Source organism: Dermochelys coriacea, chromosome 1 (assembly GCF_009764565.3).
Source record: "Dermochelys coriacea isolate rDerCor1 chromosome 1, rDerCor1.pri.v4, whole genome shotgun sequence".
NCBI classification, from domain to species: domain Eukaryota; kingdom Metazoa; phylum Chordata; order Testudines; family Dermochelyidae; genus Dermochelys; species Dermochelys coriacea.
In genome coordinates, this window is record NC_050068.2 from 864,625 (window position 1) to 887,353 (window position 22,729).

The window sequence follows — 22,729 nt, forward strand, 5'->3', positions numbered from 1 at the left end:
CTCCATCCTCCAATCATTTTTGTGGCTCTTTTCTGCACCCTGTCCAATTTTTCAACATCCTTTTTGAAATCTGGACCTCAGAACTGGACACAGTCGGTTCCACCAAAGCCCTGTGTAGAGGTAAAATCCTTCCCCTGCTCCAACTCACCACTCCCCTGTTTGTGCATCCAAGGATCACATCAGCCCTTTTAGCCACAGCATCGCACTGAGAGTTCATGATGAGTTGGTTTCCACAATGACCCCTAAATCCTTTTCAGGGTTCCTGCTTTCCATAATACAGTGCCCTAGTCTGTGAGTCAGGCCTGCATTCCCTGTTCTGAGAGAATAACTTTTCATGTGACTGTATTAAAACAGTTTGTTTGTGTGGGCCCAGCTCATCAAATGTTCCAGATCAGCCAGTGTGCCTGCCCTGGCCTCCTCATTGTAACCACTCTGCCAATCTTTGGGTCGTCTGCAAAGTTTTTCTGCAGTGATTTTCTATTTCCTTCCAGATCCTTGATGAAAATATTGAATAGCATCAGGCCTAGAACTGATCCTTGCAGAAGCCCACTAGAAAGACCCCGTTTCACCGTCACTGACAATGGCTTTCTGAGATCTGTCAGTTAACCAGTTTTTAATCCACTTTACGGGTGCTCTACTGATATTGCTGACTGTTCATTTTTCATATGAATGTTTTCCTTACTGAATCCAATGTCTCAGAGAAATTGAAGTTTCTTGCATCTGCGCAGTTCCCTTGATCAACCAAACCTGCACTCTCATTAAAGTATGAAATCAGTTGTATTTGACAAGACCTGTTTTCCATAAACCATCTTGTTTACTGGCATTAATTATATTCCTAGACTTTTTTTTAATTAATCCCAGACCAGCTTTTCCATTGTTCCCAAATTTGTAATATCTTTTTTTAATTTCCCCCTTTTTTAAAAATACTTTTCATTTAAGACAGAACTGTCTGTATTTACCCCCCTCCTTTTTATTTTGTTTTGGCTCTGCTGCTGACAGGTTGTGTACTTGTGACGACATTGACATGAACTGGGACTGTATAGATCATTGTTGCAACCAAAGTCCTGTAGTGGCACCAAATCTTGTATAAAGGGAGTCAAATAAGATGTCTAAGACAAGGTTATGGTTTGCTGGTTAGGATTATGTTATGACGTGATTGGAATAACAGAGACTTGGTGGGATAACTCACATGACTGGAGTACAGTCATGGATGGTTATAAACTGTTCAGGAAGGACAGGCAGGGCAGAAAAGGTGGGGGAGTAGCACTATATGTAAGGGAGCAGTATGACTGCTCAGAGCTCCGGTACGAAACTGTGGAAAAACCTGAGTGTCTCTGGATTAAGTTTAGAAGTGTGTGCAACAAGAGTGATGTCATGGTGGGAGTCTGCTATAGACCACCGGACCAGGGGGATGAGGTGGATGAGGCTTTCTTCCGGCAACTCACGGAAGCTACTAGATCGCATGCCCTGATTCTCATGGGTGACTTTAATTTTCCTGATATCTGCTGGGAGAGCAATACAGCAGTGCATAGACAATCCAGGAAGTTTTTGGAAAGCGTAGGGGACAATTTCCTGGTGCAAGTGCTAGGGGAGCCAACTAGGGGGAGCGCTTTTCTTGACCTGCTGCTCACAAACCGGGTAGAATTAGTGGGGGAAGCAAAAGTGGATGGGAATCTGGGAGGCAGTGACCATGAGTTGGTTGAGTTCAGGATCCTGACGCAGGGAAGAAAGGTAAGCAGCAGGATACGGACCCTGGACTTCAGGAAAGCAGACTTTGACTCCCTCAGGGAACAGATGGCCAGGATCCCCTGGGGGACTAACATGAAAGGGAAGGGAGTCCAGGAGAGCTGGCTGTATTTCAAGGAATCCCTGTTGAGGTTACAGGGACAAACCATCCCGATGAGTCGAAAGAATAGTAAATATGGCAGGCGACCAGCTTGGCTTAATGGTGAAATCCTAGCGGATCTTAAACATAAAAAAGAAGCTTACAAGAAGTGGAAGGTTGGACATATGACCAGGGAAGAGTATAAAAATATTGCTCGGGCATGTAGGAAAGATATCAGGAGGGCCAAATCGCACCTGGAGCTGCAGCTAGCAAGAGATGTCAAGAGTAACAAGAAGGGTTTCTTCAGGTATGTTGGCAACAAGAAGAAAGCCAAGGAAAGTGTGGGCCCCTTACTGAATGAGGGAGGCAAGCTAGTGACAGAGGATGTGGAAAAAGCTAATGTACTCAATGCTTTTTTTGCCTCTGTTTTCACTAACAAGGTCAGCTCCCAGACTGCTGTGCTGGGCAACACAAAATGGGGAAGAGATGGCCAGCCCTCTGTAGAGATAGAGGTGGTTAGGGACTATTTAGAAAAGCTGGACGTGCACAAGTCCATGGGGCCGGACGAATTGCATCTGAGAGTGCTGAGGGAATTGGCGGCTGTGATTGCAGAGCCCTTGGCCATTATCTTTGAAAACTCGTGGCGAACGGGGGAAGTCCCGGATGACTGGAAAAAGGCTAATGTAGTGCCCATCTTTAAAAAAGGGAAGAAGGAGGATCCTGGGAACTACAGGCCGGTCAGCCTCACCTCAGTCCCTGGAAAAATCATGGAGCAGGTCCTCAAAGAATCAATCCTGAAACACTTAGAGGAGAGGAAAGTGATCAGGAACAGTCAGCATGGATTCACCAAGGGAAGGTCATGCCTGACTAATCTAATCGCCTTTTATGATGAGATTACTGGTTCTGTGGATGAAGGGAAAGCAGTGGATGTATTGTTTCTTGACTTTAGCAAAGCTTTTGACACGGTCTCCCACAGCATTCTTGTCAGCAAGTTAAGGAAGTATGGGCTGGATGAATGCACTATAAGGTGGGTAGAAAGCTGGCTAGATTGTCGGGCTCAACGGGTAGTGATCAATGGCTCCATGTCTAGTTGGCAGCCGGTGTCAAGTGGAGTGCCCCAGGGGTCGGTCCTGGGGCCCGTTTTGTTCAATATCTTCATAAATGATCTGGAGGATGGTGTGGATTGCACTCTCAGCAAATTTGCGGATGATACTAAACTGGGAGGAGTGGTAGATACGCTGGAGGGGAGGGATAGGATACAGAAGGACCTAGACAAATTGGAAGATTGGGCCAAAAGAAATCTAATGAGGTTCAATAAGGATAAGTGCAGGGTCCTGCACTTAGGATGGAAGAATCCAATGCACCGCTACAGACTAGGGACCGAATGGCTCGGCAGCAGTTCCGCGGAAAAGGACCTAGGGGTGACAGTGGACGAGAAGCTGGATATGAGTCAGCAGTGTGCCCTTGTTGCCAAGAAGGCCAATGGCATTTTGGGATGTATAAGTAGGGGCATAGCGAGCAGATCGAGGGACGTGATCGTTCCCCTCTATTCGACACTGGTGAGGCCTCATCTGGAGTACTGTGTCCAGTTTTGGGCCCCACACTACAAGAAGGATGTGGATAAATTGGAAAGAGTACAGCGAAGGGCAACAAAAATGATTAGGGGTCTAGAGCACATGACTTACGAGGAGAGGCTGAGGGAGCTGGGATTGTTTAGTCTGCAGAAGAGAAGAATGAGGGGGGATTTGATAGCTGCTTTCAACTACCTGAAAGGGGGTTTCAAAGAGGATGGCTCTAGACTGTTCTCAATGGTAGCAGATGACAGAACGAGGAGTAATGGTCTCAAGTTGCAATGGGGGAGGTTTAGATTGGATATTAGGAAAAACTTTTTCACTAAGAGGGTGGTGAAACACTGGAATGCGATACCTAGGGAGGTGGTAGAATCTCCTTCCTTAGAGGTTTTTAAGGTCAGGCTTGACAAAGCCCTGGCTAGGATGATTTAACTGGGACTTGGTCCTGCTTTGAGCAGGGGGTTGGACTAGATGACCTTCTGGGGTCCCTTCCAACCCTGATATTCTATGATTCTATGATTATGCTGTCTTTATGCATGTATCATTTTTGTATTTAAAGATATGAGTATTGGGTCTATGCTGTCTGTATTTCAAACTTGTGCTATGCTTCTGGGTGACACCACAGAAAAGTTGGTGTCAGCTCTGCCTAGCCTGCTTGATGGCCTATTAAGGACCATCAGCTACACAACTGACCCACTGAGAGAAGGCAGACACACCTTGGGACTCAGCCAGGTGTGCAGAGACCTGCCTATGGACAGAACTCTGAGGTGTTTCCAGGCCAGGTGATGAGCAGCTTGTCTTTGGGACAAAGAAAGCAGAGACCATATGGCAGAGACTATAAAAAGCTGCTGCAGCTCCTCCATCTTGTCTTCAATCCTGCTTCTGACCTCTGGAGGGACTTTGCTACACTGAAACTTTGATGTCTTTAACGTCCCTTATCAATTTTCATAACTTCCCATTTGTATTGCTTGCTATCTATTTTCCCTTTTTTCCCATTTGTATATATTGCTTTTTTCCCACATAATTGTTGCCTTCACTTTGCCACTGAACTCGGTTTTTAGCCAAAGTTCTTTACTTCTTTGACTATGGAATCATGATTTTTTAGCTATCGAACAAACTCCCATTTTTCTGTCTAATATTTTCCTCCCAATCAGTTTTCTTGATGATTTTCTTCAGCTTTGGGGAATTAGCCCTTTTGAAGCACTAAGTATCTGTAGATATTACTGGTTGGGAACAGTTCTCTGTTTGTCCAAATGAATGTAATCATTTCTATTCTTTATATTCCTCTCCTTTATCATCTGCCCCTTTCTTTGTCTCTTCTCTAAACTAAACAGTCCCAGACTTTTCAGCTTGTCCGCATATGGCAGCTTTTGCCGTTCTCAGAGCCTGTCTCAGAAATCCCCTTTATATTCCTTTCTTAGAGACTTTTTAGAGGGTGAACAAACCTGAGCACATATCAAGAGCAGGTTATTCTCCATCCCATTTCTTAGGCATCCAAACATTGTCTTTGATTTGTCCACTACCGCAAATGAACAGGTGTTTTGTTAGAATCATAGAATCATAGAATCATAGAATATCAGGGTTGGAAGGGACCCCAGAAGGTCATCTAGTCCAACCCCCTGCTCAAAGCAGGACCAAGTCCCAGTTAAATCATCCCAGCTAGGGCTTTGTCAAGCCTGCTTTGTTGACCTGCTTTCAATGACGCCCAGGTCTTTTCCCTCAGGTGTGTTAGAATAATAGAATATCAGGGTTGGAAGGGACCTCAGGAGGTCATCTAGTCCCACCCCCTGCTCAAAGCAGGACCAATCCCCAACTCATTGGGTGTTCTAGTTGGGATGTTTCCCCTTGGCACATGTCTTGGCAAAGGTTTGGAGTTTTTTTACACTCTCAGATTTTGAGTAACTGGTTGAATAGGGAACTCCCCTACAGCATGGACTTCCTAGCCTGTCTTTCATTGCATTAAGGAACAATGATAGATAACCAGTATTCACACTTGTATTTCCTGCTGATCCCTAGTAAGGTTTCCCACACCAACATGTAGAATTATTGACGTATGGAGCACCATCAAATATGGAATAGGCGTTAGTAGAGTCAGTTCATAATTAATTTCTCTGAATAATGAAAATGTCATTTTTCAGTGTGTGAAGAACGATCGATCAGCTTCCCCCATGAGAACAGCCTCCAGTAGTGCATGTAGTGTCTCATACTAACATTGTCTCTCCATCCAGGCATTTGCACAGTGACCATCACCCTAGTGCCTGGGCACATACAGGAAGTCAGGGGAACATATGGTACATGCAGAAGACACCATTCTGTCTCAGAGTTGGACACCTTCTCCCCTATTCCATGTCAGATTCCAACACAACCGACTTCACCAACCCTTCCACCTTCATCCTGCTGGGCATTCCTGGCCTGGAAGCAGCCCATGTCTGGATCTCCATCCCTTTCTGCACCATGTACGCCATAGCCGTCTTGGGGAAATTCACCATCCTGCTCATTGTGAAGAGGGAGCCGAGTCTCCATAAGCCCATGTATTATTTCCTCTGCATGCTGGCTGTCACTGACCTGATCCTGTCTACATCCATCCTGCCCAAAACGCTGAGCATCTTCTGGTTCAATTCCAGGGAAATAGATTTCAACGCCTCCCTGTCATAAATATAAAGGGAAGGGTAAACACCTTAAAATCCCTCCTGGCCAAAGGAAAAATCCTTTCACCTGTAAAGGGTTAAGAAGCTAGGATAACCTCGCTGGCACCTGACCACAATGACCAATGAGGAGACAAGATACTTTCAAAGCTGGAGGGGGGAGAAACAAAGGGTCTGTCTGTCTGTGTGATGCTTTTGCCGGGGACAGAACAGGAATGGAGTTCCTGTTCAATGGAGTTGAATTAGATTATGATTTCTTTAAATGACTGAGGAAATAGGCCGTGTTGAATAGAATGAATGTCTTTGTGTCTTTTTTGTAACTTAAGGTTTTACCTAGAGGGATTCTCTGTTTTGAATCTAATTACCCTGTAAGGTATTTACCATCCTGATTTTACAGAGGTGATTCTTTTTACCTTTGCTTATATTAAAATTCTTCTTGTAAGAAATTGAATGCTTTTTTCATTGTTCTTAAGATCCAAGGGTTTGGGTCTGTGGTCATCTATGCAAGTTGGTGAGGATTTTTATCAAGCCTTCCCCAGGAAGGGGGGTGCAAGGTTTTGGTGAGGATTTTTGGGGGAAAGACATTTCCAAACAAGGCTTTCCCAGTAAACCCAGTCAAACGTTTGGTGGTGGCAGTAGAAGTCCAAGGGCAAAGGGTAAAATAGTTTGTACCTTGGGGAAGTTTTAACCTAAGCTGGTAAAAGTAAGCTTAGAGGTTTTCATGCAGGTCCCCACATCTGTACCCTAGAGTTCAGAGTGAGGAAGGAACCTTGATACTGCCTCACCTAGATGTACTTCATTCACAGCTTCTTAGAGATGGACTCTGGGATCCTTGTGGCCATGGCTTTGGATCACTATGTGGCCATCTGAGATCCCCTGAGACATCTCACCATCCTGACAAACCCCATGGTGGCCAAGCCTGGCCGTGGTGCTGCATGGCATCATGCTCATACTGCCTTATCCCCTCCTGGCGAGGCAGTGGCCATATTGCAGAACCAATACCATACTCCACATGCACTGTGAGCACATGGCCATGGTGAAGCTGGCCTGTGATGATATCTGGGTCAGTAGTTATTACAGGTTCTCTGTGGCATTCTTGGTGACTGGTCTGGATGTGATTTTTATCACCATTATCCTATATCCAGATTCTCAGAGTCATCTTCAGTCTCCCCACACAGAATGCCCAGCTCAAGACTTTTGGGACTTGCAGTTCCCAGCTCTGTGTCATTTTAGTTTCTTACATCCCAGCTGTCTTCTCCTCCCTCACTCACCGGTTTGGCCACAATGTGGCCCTGCATTTCCACGTTCTCATGGCCAACCCGTACCTTCTAATTCTCTCCATGCTGCACCCCATCATCTATGGCGTGAGGACCAAACAGATTCGGGACAGGCTGCTCCGGCTTCTTATTACTAAGGGAACCTAAAGTTTTCTCCTGGTGCTCTGGCTCTCGGACCGAGCTCCGTGCAGAGCTGGCTGGTGACATGGTGCTGGGCCCTCTTCTCTGAACGACTTACCGGACAATCAAAGAGACATTAAATCCTTTCCTGACCAACTTTAACCATGATTTCAAGGGCTACTTAGGGTCTTGAAAACTCAAGTTATCTGCCAAAACACTAAGCAATCAGCTGACAGGAGCACTGTGTCTAATTCTGAAATAAAAGAAAGAAACTTAAATAAGTATTAGGCCCACTCAGCTCTAATACTAACATGTTCTGACATCTTGTGCCAAGTCACTTAAGGGACACTGGCTAGGATTAAAATACAGGGGCCCTAGAAGGAATGAACAGAACAGGTAATCATCAAGTGATTCATACCCTGTTGCCCTCCTCCAGATTCTGGTAAACAGAAGCTAGGGACACCATCCCTGCCCATCCCAGATAATAGCTATTGATTGACCTATCCCCCATAAATGTATCTAGTTCTTATTGGAATCATGTTATAGTTTTGGCCTTCACAACTTCCCCTGGCAAAGAGTTCCACAGGTTGACTGTGAAAAAATACTTCCTTTTGTTTTTTAAATATGCTGCCAACTAATTCTGTTGGGTGACCCCCTAGTTCATGTGTTATAAGAAGCAATAAATAACACTTCCTTATTTACTTTCTCCACACCTCTCATGGTTTTATAGACCTCTGTCATGTCTCCCCCTTAGTTATCTCTTTTCCAAGCTGAAAAGTCCCATTCTTATTTATCTCTCCTCATATGAAGCTGTTCCATACTCCTAGTCATTTCTGTTGCCTTTCTCTGCACACAGTATTCAAGGTGTGAGTGTACCAAAGATTAATATAGAGGCAATATGATATTTTCTGTTTTATAATCTCTCCCTTTCTTTATGGTTCTCAGCATTATGTTGGTTTGATTGCACTGCACATTGAGCAGATGTTTTAACCCTATTAACAACAATAGATTGTATGAACTTTCGAAATCCTTATGTCTTTGGGCTTTTCCTGAACTCTTCGCTCATGCTTCTTATACCAGGGGGCAATGTAGTAGTAGGATTTTATGTTTGTATTTTATATAAATTAAAGTAAAAAATAAAGAATAATAACATAGCATGAATTAAATGTATTGGTGTATAATTTAATTATATCCTGCCAGCCACCCTTTTTAAATATCAGAAAGGAATGGTCTAATGGGCCATTGGTAAAGATGCATCAGCCAGAATCTGTGTCTGAGTTGATTTCAAGTCAGTAACAGACCTTTTAGGGTCACCACTTTGTTCTAGGTTTAGTATTTTAAAATAAGCAAAAGAATGCAGTAATTGTTTTTCTTGTGCATTGCAATTTGATGTTCCTGTTCAAATGTCCTGTGTAAATCAATTCTGTGTTGTGTGTGGCGCAGGTGGGGAGATGGGGGAGTAACAGCACTCAGAATGGGTGGTTACATAGACTGCTGGGTGGGTGTGACACAGTGGAAATGCACAGTCCTGCCCTGGCTGTGAGAAGTGTGTCCTGGGCCTTTAAGAGCAGATCATGTGTTTGGGAGAACTAGATTGGGGCTAGCGAGAATGGGCCATTGAGTGGCGGCTGCACCAGACACACAGCTGGAAACGCATGGCTCTCCGTTAGCTTTTGCAACTCTGCTTTAGTTCTAATCACGTCTCCCTTCTTCGAGTGCAGACTGAGCCTCCTTCTGATGAATTCCCAGGACAACCCCTGGTACCAGAGGGGAGACGAGAAGAGAGGGCAGAGGTAACAGGGCTGTGGTGAACAATGAAGGAGCCATCCTGGAGATGGAACAACTGAAACCCCCAAGGAGATGAAACTCTCAGGCAATGCAGCAGACTCGGGGAAGAGATTCAGGCAGAGTTTTGAGACAGAGTTTTGGGGCTAGCGAGAATGGGCCATTGAGTGGCGGCTGCACCAGACACACAGCTGGGAGCGCACGTGTGACGTTATTGACATAATCTGTAACCGTATAACACTCTTGCAACCACTGTTATATATTCACAGCAAATATTGTACAAAGGTTGTCATGTGAGGTGTCTATGGGAAGGTTATGATTTACTAATTATGATGATTCTATCTGTATGTGCGTACCATTTGTGTAGCTAAAGTTATGAATATTGGCTATGTCCTCAATGTGTTCTGATTCCAAGAAGCCTTCGTAAAGCATTTGGTCAGCTTCTTGAGAAAGGAATTTTCAAGTTAGGTGCCTGTGGTAAGATGAGGCCCTGAAGCATAAACCCTTCGTATTGGAGGCCCGGTATGAGGCCTGAGCTAAAGTAATGGTCAAGACCTTGCTAACATAAAGCAAAGTTAGGCTGTGAGCCAGAGGCAGACCCTGCTCACAGTAGTTGGCAAGAAGAAGGCTGCTAAAAGCACATAGACACATATAAGCACTAATAAGATGAATGTGTGCCAGGATGGCACCAGAACATCCCAGTACGAACACATCCCACAGAGATAATAAGGAACAGGCAGACCCATCCTAAAGACAGGGTCAAAAGGACAATACGATGAATAGACTTGTTTGTTCGAACCAACCTGTACCGGGGAGAGGCAGCATCCTAATGCGTAGAGGGGCTGTACCTCAATGCGTCAGGAGTGCTGTGTAACCTGTTTGTACCTGTGTATAAGAATGCACCTCTGAGTGGTTGAATTTGTCTGGCCTAGGGAGCAGTGGAGAGTCCTGCCACTGACTGAGCTGGTCCATTGTCGGGGGGCACATATTTGTAGTATGTCCGGTAGAGTCTGCAGGAAACTATTCTCGTGCTTCGTTTGGCAATAAACCTGGCCGGGTGCCTTCGTACCTTGTCAGAGTCTGTGGTCATTGGGGGTTCCCTTGAGGTCTGCTGTGTCAGTGCTCTGCAGAGCAGGTGCAGCAGACAGAGGGAACACGCACGCAGCCAACTGTTATCGTCATTGAACAAGAGCAGAGCACCACACCGGTGACCACTGACTTCAATGCCCAATGAAGAAACACTTAACTGATAATAGACCCTTGAGAGACTCCAATCCACATAAGAAGTCTTCCTGGGGATGTTCAAGATGGCATGTGGGCAATGGCTGCCACCTGCAATTACTTGTGTGTCTTGTGGTTAGCCAGTGGGGTGCAACCAAAGTCCTCTCTGTCTGGCTGGTTTGGTTTGCCTTAACAGTAAAGAAACCCCAGCCTCGGGCTGGAACTGCCCTGCTTTAAGCCATTTGTCCTGAATTGGGTCTTTCAGTTGGGTCCCCCCAGAACCAGCATCGTTACAGTGGTGTAGTTGGCAGGATCCACAGAACCAGGTCAATTAAGCTTTGGGTCAGAACCGCACGCTATTGAAATTTGAATTTTGGTAGTGAGAGTCTGGTTGATTAAAGAGCAGTTGCAATGGGTGAGCAAAGAGCATATGAGGGCCTTGGCAAAAAAGCCCTGAAAGATTTGTGTTCAGAAAAGGAGATAAGCTTTAAAAAGAAAGCTACAAATCAAGGACTGAGAGATCTGTTAATGTCCAGTGATCAGAAGGCAGGAGCACAGCTCTTACCTGATACTACATAGAATATCAGAGTTGGAAGGGACCTCAGGAGGCCATCTAGTCCAACCCCCTGCTCAAAGCAGGACCAATCCCCAACTAAATCATCCCAGCCAGGGCTTTGTCAAGCCTGACCTTAAAAACTTCTAAGGAAGGAGATTCCACCACCTCCCTAGGGAACCCATTCCAGTGCTTCACCACCCTCCTAGTGAAAAAGTTTTTCCTAATATCCAACCTAAACCTCCCCCACTGCAACTTGAGACCATTGCTCCTTGTTCTGTCATCTGGTACCACTGAGAACAGTCTAGATCCATCCTCTTTGGAACCCCCTTTCAGGTAGTTGAAAGCAGCTATCAAATCCCCCCTCATTCTTCTCTTCTGCAAACTGAACAATCCCAGTTCCCTCAGCCTCTCTTCATAAGTCATGTGTTCCAGTCCCCTCATCTTTTTTGTTGCCCTCCGCTGAACGTCTTACAATTTTTCCACATCCTTCTTGTAGTGTGGAGCCCAAAACTGGACACAGTACTCCAGATGAGGCCTCACCAATGTCGAATAGAGGGGAACGCTCATGTCCCTCAACCTGTTGGCAATGCCCCTACTTATACAGCCCAAAATGCTGTTAGCCTTCTGGGCAACAAGGGCACACTGTTGACCCATATCCAGCTTCTCATCCACTGTAACCCCTAGGTCCTTTTCTGCAGAATGCTGCCTAGCCACTCGGTCCCTCGTCTGTAGCCATGTATGGGATTCTTCAGAAGCAGAACCGAAGCTGCAGAAGCAATTAGAATGCAAAAGGCAGCAAATAAACTGCAACTGGAGCATGAACAGAAACTAGCAGACAGTTGATTGCTGGAAAGGATGGCCCAGCTAGAGAAAGAAGTTAAGGAAAGGAAGGCTAAATTGGAAAAAGAAGCTGATGAAAGAGAGGAAAGGGCTTGTAGAAGGGAAATGGAACAACTGGCTGCTGAGGAGAGGGTTTCCAGACTTAGGCTGCAAGTCAAAAGAGCAAGGGAAGAACAACTGAAATTGTATCATCTTGGAAGTCCAGTTGATAATAAGGTTGATATGTTGTATACTCTAAGCAGCTATCCAGGTGTAAAGAAATGTACCCCAACACTGGCACCTTTTATGTAAATGCTTTTACTGTGAGTTCAGTAGAAGGTGACCCCATAAACTGTGCCAGTGTTCTGTATGGGAGTGGAAATGAAAAATTCATAGAGAGTGTAAAAGTCAATGGTAAAAGCTGTTTAGGGCAAATTATGCCTTCTTACATCACTCTTGTTAATGCAGATCTTGTCAAAGAGGAAGATTACTTACCAAATCAGAGTGTGAATGTTGTAGTCCTCTGTGAGTTTACTGTAAGCATGCCTTTAGCCAGAATCCACCTTGAATGGAATGGTTATTAAGTATGAAGTGATAGCTGGTGTAAGGAAGTTATTGCCTAAAGATCATTTGATTGGGGAAAATATTAAAGCTTTGTTCACTCCAGGTAACCAGTCACAGGAAAGAAATAATCTTAAACCTGTGTCTATTATGGGCAATGATTTGCCTGGGGAGGGTTTCTCCAAATGTTTGTCTGAGGAAAAGAACTGTTTGTCTGTGAATGAAGTTTCTGAAGGTCTGTCTAATGTCTCAGAAGTGAATCTGGAATTAGATCAAGCACAGAAAGAACTCATTGGTCAGGACAATGTTTCTCAGGAGCAGATTAAAGTGGATGGTGAGGCTAAAGCCCTAACTGCGGAAGGAAAGGGTAGATTTTTGATGGGTGATGGATTGTTGGCTAGTACAGCTTATAAAAGTGAACCTGAAAAGGGTAACTGTGATTTGCTGGAAGTAGCTCAGGGTAGTGAGAAGAGCAGCAGTTTATCTGTGGGGAGTGGCCATGTGCCTGGTAAGGAAAGTCTGGATGAGCCTAGGCAGCCTTGTGAGCTGATGGCTTTGTTTAGTCAGCAGGGTGGGAAGGTGAGGAGAGTGGAAGATGAATGTCCCTGCACCTTACCTGTTAGCTGGGTGGAGAATTGGGACAGTGAAGGAAACGTGCCTGTGTCTATCAGAGGTATTGACTTGCCTGTGGAGGGAGCTACCCCGGTCACCAAGCAGTTGTCTGTGAACAGCCCTGTGTGCTGGGACTGGGGAATGAGATCCCAAGCTGTGTGTCTGGGAAAGGAGAAAGTGTGTCCGGCTCTTCTTTGTCTATGGAGCAGACAGAAGGGGCCTTTCAGCCTGTGATGGTGGAGGATAGTGCAATTGTCTCAGTTGGTTCTGGATTCAGCTAAATCCCAGGAAGGGAATGGTCCTAAGTTTGTGTCTGCTCGGGAAAATGGCACAGTAACTAGGTTGCATCCAGTTAGTGTCTATGTAAAATCCCAGAGACCAGACAATTCTGGTGTTTGTATTTTGCCTGTTGCTAATGTGTGGCTGGAGAGGGGTGTAGCAACTCTGTCTGATCAGGGCACAAGGAGAGCAGAAAGGTGATTTAATTGTGTTGCTGACTGTTGATGTGGAAACTTATGTCAAGAAGAAAAAGATTCCTGAACTTGTGTGTGGCAAAGGGAAGGAGAATGCTTCTGACTTTTTATCTAGTGAGTTTATAAATTTCCCAGAAAGGAGATTGTGTAGGAATCCACCTGATGGGCCAAAGGTGATCCTGGATGTGAGTAAGACCCGGAAAGAGTCTGTTGTTGCTTAGGGAAGTGTTTCTTTAGAGCAAGCCCTAGGTGAAGAGGGTAAGGGCAGAATTTCTTTGAGGGGGGAATTGTAAAGCTCCTGGGGAAAGGAATCCTCCTAGTAATCTTTGCAAGCAGTTTACTGCAGCAAAATGGTTTCTGTTGTACATTGGTACAGCTTCTAACCCAATACTTGCTGTAGCAAGACAGAAGCAAGGATGGGGAGCTCTTGGTATGCAGTCAGTGATGTTTGTGTCATCCCTTCCTGCATCAATTTGCATTTGGGATTTGACGTTGACATAATCTGTAACAATATAGATCACTGTTGCAACCACTGTTATATATTTGCAGCAAATATTGTACAAAGGTTGTCGTGAAAGGTGTCCATGGAAATGTTATGGTTTGCTGGTTTATGATTATGCTGTCTGTATGTGTGTATCATTTTTGTAGTTAAAGTTATGAATATTGGATATGTACTTGTATCTCAATGTGTTTTGATTCCAAGAAGTCTTCATAAAGCATTTGGTCAGCTTCTTGAAAGGAATTTGCCAGTTAAGTGCCCAATCAAGAAACTGTTAACTCACAATAGACCTTGGGAGACTCCAATCCACATAAGAAGTCTTCCTGGTGACGTTCAAGATAGCATGAAAGCAATGGCTGCCGCCTGTAAAGAACTAAGTCATGCATGGACATATGACTTGCCCATGTGACTCCAAATTCCATTTTGTGGTAATTTTCCACTGTAAGAAAAAAGAGGTGTTCTTACACCTGGAGAAGATTATAAAAGGCTCCTGCCTCCTCTCCATCTTGTCTTCAGTCCTGGTTCATATCTCTGGAGGGACTTTGCTACAAACTGAAGCTCTGAACAAAGGACAGAATGACCCATCCCAGGTTTGGATGGACTCCAGAGACTTGATTTGAACCTGCAGTTTATTCCATCACTGCTACAAGCCTGAACCAAGAACTTTGCCAGCAGAAAATTACAATTTTCTTAAACAGTGCAGGACTTGAGGCAGTGGATATCTTTACTATCCTGCAACTCAGGGTTAGTTAACACTGGCACTTCAGTCAGTAAAATGTTTGTTGATCAGCGGTGTGAAAAAACACACCTCGGTCCAACAAAGGCACCGGTGTGGACAGCGCTAAGTCAGTGGGAGATGCTCATTGGGGGTAGTTTAATTCTGCTGTCGGGAGAGCTCTGTCCCATCACCATAGAGTGGCTAGGTGGGGGAGTGGCGCAGATGCAGCGATACAGCTGTGCCGTTGTAAGGTGTGTAGTGTAGACATGGCCTCAGGCAGGCAGAGGAGCCAGTTATTACATGTTTTGCAGATATTTGAAGAGCCTTGCGTGGTGCAAAAGAGAAAAACATTCCAAGGGTAAAATTTCACTTTAGAAGACACAAGTAAGGCGAGTTCTGTAAAGAATTCCCAACAGATGTAAGTGGGAGAACTTTCCCGCTCTTGTGGGGAACTTCCCTGACTTATACCCATCCCGATGCAAAGTGTGGCAGAGTCCTCATAACTCCGGCAAGGCTGGGCCCAGGATTCCTGGGGGGCTCAATCCCCAACCTTGTTGAGGTCACTTAGGACAGGGACTAGGGTGTCCCCACTCCGGGGTGCTCTCTCCACTCCAGGCGCTTACCTGACCACACATCATCGCAGATAGTTTAAGCAAATAGTTTTTGTTAAACAGCAACCAATTAAAAAAAGTTAGGATAAAATGGGAAAGGTTAAAGGAAACCCCGTCACCCTGCTCTGTGGCATGGGGGAACCCCAAACAGCCGTGGCTGGATGTCAGGGCAGTTCACAGCCTGTCCCTCACTCATCCCAGGCCCCTGCCCACACCTGGGCTGTGCTATCCTGGTGGTGGTCACACACCTCACGCTCTAGGTGGCAGGACCCTTCTCCCCAACATCAGCTCCCCTGAGGGGGTTTCAAATCACCCTCTTTGTGCAGTCTGCAAGGCCTTTTGCCTCTGCTCAGGTTCCCCTCACTCTCAGCAGCTTCTTCCTGCACGTAGCTCCAGACTGCTCCAGCCCCAGCTCCCAGCCCCACTCTTCTTCCAGTGCAGCTCCCTGGGCTGCTTCCCTGGCTCTGGCTATGGTCGCTTTGCTCCCAGCACTCACCTGTCTGAAGACGAGGACCAAGACCTTGAACTTGACATGATGTTCTCTGGGAAGCCGGTGTAGAGCGTGGAGGACAGGTCTGATGGGCTCGCAGTAGCCTGTGTTGCTGAGGAGACTCTCTGCAGCCTTCGGTACTAGTTGGAGTTTTGTAAGCAGTGAAGGTATCATTGTGATGTTCCCCTCTGCTAGGTCCCTCCAGTCCTTCACTCTGGGAGCCAGCCTTACCCTGCTCTGCTGGGAGAACCCCCACTCCTGAGCTGTTCACACACAGCCTCTGCATGTAAGCTGCTCCTTGGATTGTGCAACCGAATGACACTAGCCAAGAGCGCCGGTCCCAGACAACCCTAGGAACCTCCGTTTTGCAGTGTCCAGTTATGCCAACTGGACACTGCAAGCTCATATGAGTTTGTCAATTTAACAAAGAAATTAATATGTACCAGGCTTGTTATCGCAAGGGGAGACTTTGACATGCTTCAAACCAAACACACTGCTTCAGGTAGAACAAACAAACAGATTTATTAACTAGAAAGATAGATTTTTAAATGATTATAAGTCAAAACACAACAAATCAGATTTGGTCAAATAAAAGCAGAATTCATTCTAAGCTGATCGTAACACTTTCTGTGCCCTTACAAACTTAGATGTGTCTCACTGCAGGCTGGCTAGTTGCCCTTCAGCCAAGCTCTCCCCTTTGATCAGAGGTTCAGTTCCTTGTTGTGGTGTCTGTAGATGGAGGTGGAAGAGAGAGGAAGAGCCTGGCGTCTCTTCCTTTTATCATGTCCTTTCCTCATTCTTGGCTTTGCCCCACCCCACCCCCTTCAGAATCACGTGAGAATTACTGAGTCTCTCCAAGCAAGGTTGAGCAATTCCTCTCATGTGGCCTCATGCAGGTGAGTCATTGCACTATAGCTCCCTTTCTGGACAATGACAGGTTTCAGAGTAGCAGCCGTGTTAGTCTGTATTCACAAAAAGAAAAGGAGTACTTGTGGCACCTTAGAGACTAACAAATTTATTAGAGCATAAGCTTTTGTGAGCTACAGCTCACTTCATCAGATGCATTCGGTGGAAAATACAGAGGGGAGATTTATATACACACACACACACACACACACACACACACAGAGAACATGAAACAATGGGTTTATCATACACATTGTAAGGAGAGTGATCACTTAAGATAAGCTATCACCAGCAGCAGGGGGGGAAAGGAGGAAAACCTTTCATGGTGACAAGCAAGGTAGGCTAATTCCAGCAGTTAACAAGAATATCAGAGGAACAGTGGGGGGTGGGGTGGGGGGGGAGAAATACCATGGGGAAATAGTTTTACTTTGTGTAATGACTCATCCATTCCCAGTCTCTATTCAATCCTAAAAGTTAATTGTATCCAGTTTGCAAATTAATTCCAATTAACTTTTAGGATTGAATAGAGACTGGGAATGGATGAGTCATTACACAAAGTAAAACTATTTCCTCATGGTATTTCTCTCCCCCCCACCCCACCCCCCACTGTTCCTCAGATGTTCTTGTTAACTGCTGGAAATATCCTACCTTGCTTGTCACCATGAAAGGTTTTCCTCCTTTCCCCCCCTGCTGCTGGTGATAGCTCATCTTAAGTGATCACTCTCCTTACAGTGTGTATGATAAAACCCATTGTTTCATGTTCTCTGTGTGTGTATATAAATCTCCCCTCTGTATTTTCCACCAAATGCATCCGATGAAGTGAGCTGTAGCTCACGAGAGCTTATGCTCTAATAAATTTGTTAGTCTCTAAGGTGCCACAAGTACTCCTTTTCTTTCTGGACAATGGCTGTTGATGGGTTGTTTGACACCCTGCCAGGTCTTTGGTTACTTTCCTTGCTGTTGTCTCTGGGGAGCTAATATCTGGCTGATTCCCCCAACTTACAACATGTTTAATGACAGTCAGAAGACCAAATTCTCATAACTTCACATGCATCAATGATATACATATATGGACAGAGAAATAACTTTCAGCAGATCAAAATACTTCTCCTGATACCTTGTGTCATGCTTTATACATAAGATCACAATTATATGAAATTGAGGAATATGGGGGCTACGGCACTCTCCCCCAAGATATAGAATGTCACAGGAGGGAGGTGAAAATGATCCAGCAAGTGACGGGGAGGGGAACAGAGGAGCCAGTGACAGGGGTGGGGCCTTGGGGGGAAGAGGTAAAGCAGGGTCAGAGCCTTAGCACAAGAGATGGGCAAGGGGTGGGGTTTTGGGGGTCCAGATGCCAGCAATTAGAGATGTGGCAACCCACTGAATTGTACATAGACGTATTTCCCAGTTTGTCATGCTCAAACAGCACAGTAAGGTCAGGAAAGGATTTAATGACTCTTTGACTGTCCTGTAAATGATTGAGGGAAGAGGGCCCAGCACCATGTCACCAGCTAGCTCTGCACAGAGCTCGGTCTGAGTGCCGGAGCACCAGGAGAAAACTTTACATCCCTTTATGAGTAAGTAGCCAGAGCAGGCTGTCCTGGATCTGTTTGGTCCTCACCCCATAGATGATGGGGTGCAGCATGGGGGGCACCAGGAGGTTCACGTTAGCAATGAGAACGTGGAAATGCAGGGCCACATTGTTGCCAAATCGGTGCATGAGGAAGGAGAAGATAATTGGGATGTAAGAGGCTAAAATGACAAATAGGTGGGAGCTGCAGGTCCCAAAAGTCTTGAGCCGGGCGTCCTTTGTGGGGAGGCTGAAGATGGCCCTGAGAATCTGGATATAGGACATGGCAATAAAAATCACATCCAGACTCATCACCACGAATGCCACAGAGAGGCTGTAGTAACTACTGATGCGGACATCAGCACAGGCCAGCTTCATGACGGCCATGTGCTCACAGTACGAGTGGGGGATAATGTTGGTTCTACAATATGGAAACTGCCTTACCAGGAAGGGATAGGGCAGTATGATAATGATGCCACGCAGCACCACGGCCAGCCCAATCCTGGCCACCATGGGCTTTGTCAGGATAGCGGAATGTCTCAGGGGATCACAGATTGCTACATAGCGATCCAAAGCCATGGCCACGAAGATCCCAGACTCCATCGCTGAGACACAGTGAATGAAGTACATCTGGGTGAGGCAGACACTGAAATCGATCTCCCTGGAATTGAACCAGAAGATGCTCAGCATTTTGGGCAGGGTGGACGTGGAGAGGACCAAGTCGCTGACGGCCAACATGCAGAGGAAATAATACATGGGCCCATGGAGACTCGTCTCCCTCTTCACAATCAACAGGATGGTGAAGTTCCCGAAGACGGCAATGGCGTACATGGTGCAGAAGGGGATAGAGATCCAGACATGGGCCGTCTCCAGGCCAGGAATGCCAAGCAGGATGAAGGTGGAGGACTTGGTGAAGTCGGTTGTGTTGGAATCTGACATGGAGTAGGGGAGAAGGTGTCCTACTCTGAGGCAGAACGGTGTCTCCTGCATGTACCATATATTCACCAGACTTCTGTATGTGCCCAGAGTCAAGGGAGATGGTCACAGTACAAATGCCTAGTGGAGAGACAATGTTAATATGAAATACTACATGTACTGCTGGAGGCTGTTCTCATGGGTGAAGCAGATTGGTCTCTCTTCACACACTGAAAAATGACATTTTCATTATTCAGAGAAATGAATTATGAACAAGTGACCCTACTAATGCCAATTCTGTATTTGATGGCGCTCCATGTGTCAATAATTCTAAATGTCATGGTGTGTGAAATCTTAATAGGCATCAGCAGGAAACACGAGTTTGGATACTGGTTATCCAAGCATTGTTTCTTAATGCAATGAAAGCCAGGCTAGGGAGTCCATGCTGTAGGGAGTTCTCCATTCACCCGGTTGCTCGAAATTTGAGAGTGAAAAAATCCAAACCTTTGCCAAAACATTGCCAGGCAGAAACATCCCGACCAGAACACACCTCAGGGAAAAGACCTGGGTGTCATTGATAGCAGATCAACAAAACACCTGCTTATTCACAGTAGTGGCCTGTCAAGGTTCCTTCCCCACTCTGAACTGTAGGGTACAAATATGGGGACCTGCATGTAAGACCCCCTAAGCTTATTCTTACCAGCTTAGGTTAAAAACTTCCTCAAGGTACAAACTTTGCCTTGGCCTTGAACCCTATGCTTCCACCACAAAGTGTGTTAAACAAAGAATAGGGAAAGAGCCCACTTGGAGACATCTTCCCCCCAAGCCCAACACCCCCTTTCCTGGGGAATGCTTGATAAAAATCCTCACCAATTTGCATAGGTCAACACAGACCCAAACCCTTGGATCTTAAGAACAATGAAAAAGCAATCAGGTTCATAAAAAAAGAATTTTAATTAAGGAAAAAGTAAAAGAATCACCTCTGTAAAATCAGGATGGTAAATACCTTACAGGATATTCAGATTCAAAACACAGAGAATCCCTCTAGGCAAAACCTTAAGTTCCAAAAAGACACAAAAACAGGAATATACACTCCATTCAGCACAGACATTAAACAAAAGAAAATCTAACGCATTTCTAGCTAGATTACTTACTAATTTAACAGAAGTTCTGAAGAACATTCCTGACCTGGTTCCGGCAAAAGCATCACACAGACAGACAGACCCTTTGTTTCCCCCTCCCTCCAGATTGGAAAGTATCTTGTCTCCTCATTGGTCATTTTCATAAATGATCTGGAGGATGGTGTGGATTGCACTCTCAGCAAATTTGCGGATGATACCAAACTGGGAGGAGTGGTAGATACGCTGGAGGGGAGGGATAGGATACAGAAGGACCTAGACAAATTGGAGGATTGGGCCAAAAGAAATCTAATGAGGTTCAATAAGGATAAATGCAGGGTCCTGCACTTAGGATGGAAGAATCCAATGCACCGCTACAGACTAGGGACCGAATGGCTCGGCAGCAGTTCTGCGGAAAAGGACCTAGGGGTGACAGTGGACGAGAAGCTGGATATGAGTCAGCAGTGTGCCCTTGTTGCCAAGAAGGCCAATGGCATTTTGGGTTGTATAAGTAGGGGCATAGCGAGCAGATCGAGGGACGTGATCGTTCCCCTCTATTCGACACTGGTGAGGCCTCATCTGGAGTACTGTGTCCAGTTTTGGGCCCCACACTACAGGAAGGATGTGGATAAATTGGAAAGAGTACAACGAAGGGCAACGAAAATGATTAGGGGTCTAGAGCACATGACTTATGAGGAGAGGCTGAGGGAGCTGGGATTGTTTAGTCTGCAGAAGAGAAGAATGAGGGGGGATTTGATAGCTGCTTTCAACTACCTGAAAGGGGGTTTCAAAGAGGATGGCTCTAGACTGTTCTCAATGGTAGCAGATGACAGAACGAGGAGTAATGGTCTCAAGTTGCAATGGGGGAGGTTTAGATTGGATATTAGGAAAAACTTTTTCACTAAGAGGGTGGTGAAACACTGGAATGCGTTACCTAGGGAGGTGGTAGAATCTCCTTCCTTAGAGGTTTTTAAGGTCAGGCTTGACAAAGCCCTAGCTGGGATGATTTAACTGGGACTTGGTCCTGCTTTGAGCAGGGGGTTGGACTAGATGACCTTCTGGGGTCCCTTCCAACCCTGATATTCTATGATTCTATGATTTTGGTCAGGTGCCAGCGAGGTTATCCTAGCTTCTTAACCCTTTACAGGTGAAAGGTTTTGCCTCTGGCCAGGAGGGATTTTATAGTTCTGTAAACAGAAAGGTGGTTACCCTTCCCTTTATATTTTTCCCAGTAGTGGCCAAATAAAAGACAATGTTTAGGTGCTCTGAAAAGTCTAGGACTGTTTAGTTTAGAGAAGAGACAAAGAAGGGAGCAGATGATAGAGGAGAACAAAATAAAAGAATGGAACAGATTCAAACATTCAACTGGAGAAACAGAGAACCGTTCCCAACTGTTAATAGCTATCTACAGATACCCTTCAAAAGGGCTAATTCCCCAAAGCTCAGGAAATTAACAGCAAAACAGATTGGGAGGAAAATATTCAACAGAAAAATGGGAATGAAAATTGGGAATTGATCAAGGGTTCTGCACAGATGCAATAAACTTCAATTTCTCTGAGGCATTTGATTTAGTAGGGAAAAACATTCAGGTGAACACTCTACAATATCATTAGAGCACATGTAAAATGTACTAAAAACTGGCTAAGTGACGGATCTCAGAATGCTATTGTCAAGGGGCCAGTGTCAGCAAATGGGGTTGTTCCCAATGGGGTTCTGCAGGGATCAGTTCTAGGCCTGATGCTATTCAATATTGTCATCAAGGATCTGGAAGCAAATAGCAAATCACTGCAGATAAAATTTGTGGATGACCTGAAAATTGGCAGAGTGGTTATAATACAGTCACATGCAAAGTGATCCTCTTGGAACAGGCAATGCAGGTCCGACCCACAGACTAGGGCACTGTATTATGGACGCTGGGACCCTGAAAAGGATCTAGGGGTCACTGTGGAAGCCCAACTCATTGTGAGCTCCCAGTGTGATGCTGTGGCCAAAAGGGCTGATGTGATCCTTGGATGCAGAAACAGGGGAGTAGTGAGTTGAAGCAGTGTAAGGATTTTACCTCTGCACAGGGCATTGGTGAAAGCGACTGTGTCCCATTCTGGGGTCCGCATTTCAAAAAGGAAGTTGAAAAATTGGAGAGGGTGCAGAAAAGAGCCACAAGAATGATTGGAGGATGGAGAAAATGCCAGACAGTGAGAGACTTAAAGGGCATCAGATATTTAACTTATCAAAAAGACGATCAAGCAGAGACTTTTATGGGGTGAAAAACATTGGTAAAGCAGAGAAAGGCAGAGCAAGACCCAATGGTTAGAAGCTGAAGGCAGACAAATTCCAGCTGGAAATCAGGGCCAAATGTTTGGCACTGAGGGTGATTAACCATTGAAACAAACTGTGAAGGGTAGTGGTGGATTCTACAACTCCCCATGTCTTCAGA

General features: G+C 45.4%; 1 protein-coding gene and 1 pseudogene across 1 annotated transcript; one reads left to right on the forward strand and one right to left on the reverse strand.

The window, feature by feature from the left end:
* The first annotated feature begins 5,734 nt into the window (after nt 1-5,734).
* On the forward strand, nt 5,735-7,465 carry LOC119849785 (annotated as a pseudogene).
* Nucleotides 7,466-18,253: 10,788 nt separating this feature from the next.
* On the reverse strand, nt 18,254-19,267 carry LOC119849836 (olfactory receptor 52M1-like). Its single transcript, XM_038387099.2, has one exon. The coding sequence runs from the start codon at nt 19,250-19,252 to the stop codon at nt 18,254-18,256; it is 999 nt and encodes a 332-aa protein (XP_038243027.1). The 5' UTR covers nt 19,253-19,267.
* Nucleotides 19,268-22,729: the final 3,462 nt, after the last annotated feature.

Bases quoted from the DNA above. Each gene is read 5' to 3' on its own strand.
- LOC119849836 (XM_038387099.2), bottom strand. From the start codon at position 19,252: ATGCAGGAGACACCGTTCTGCCTCAGAGTAGGACACCTTCTCCCCTAC.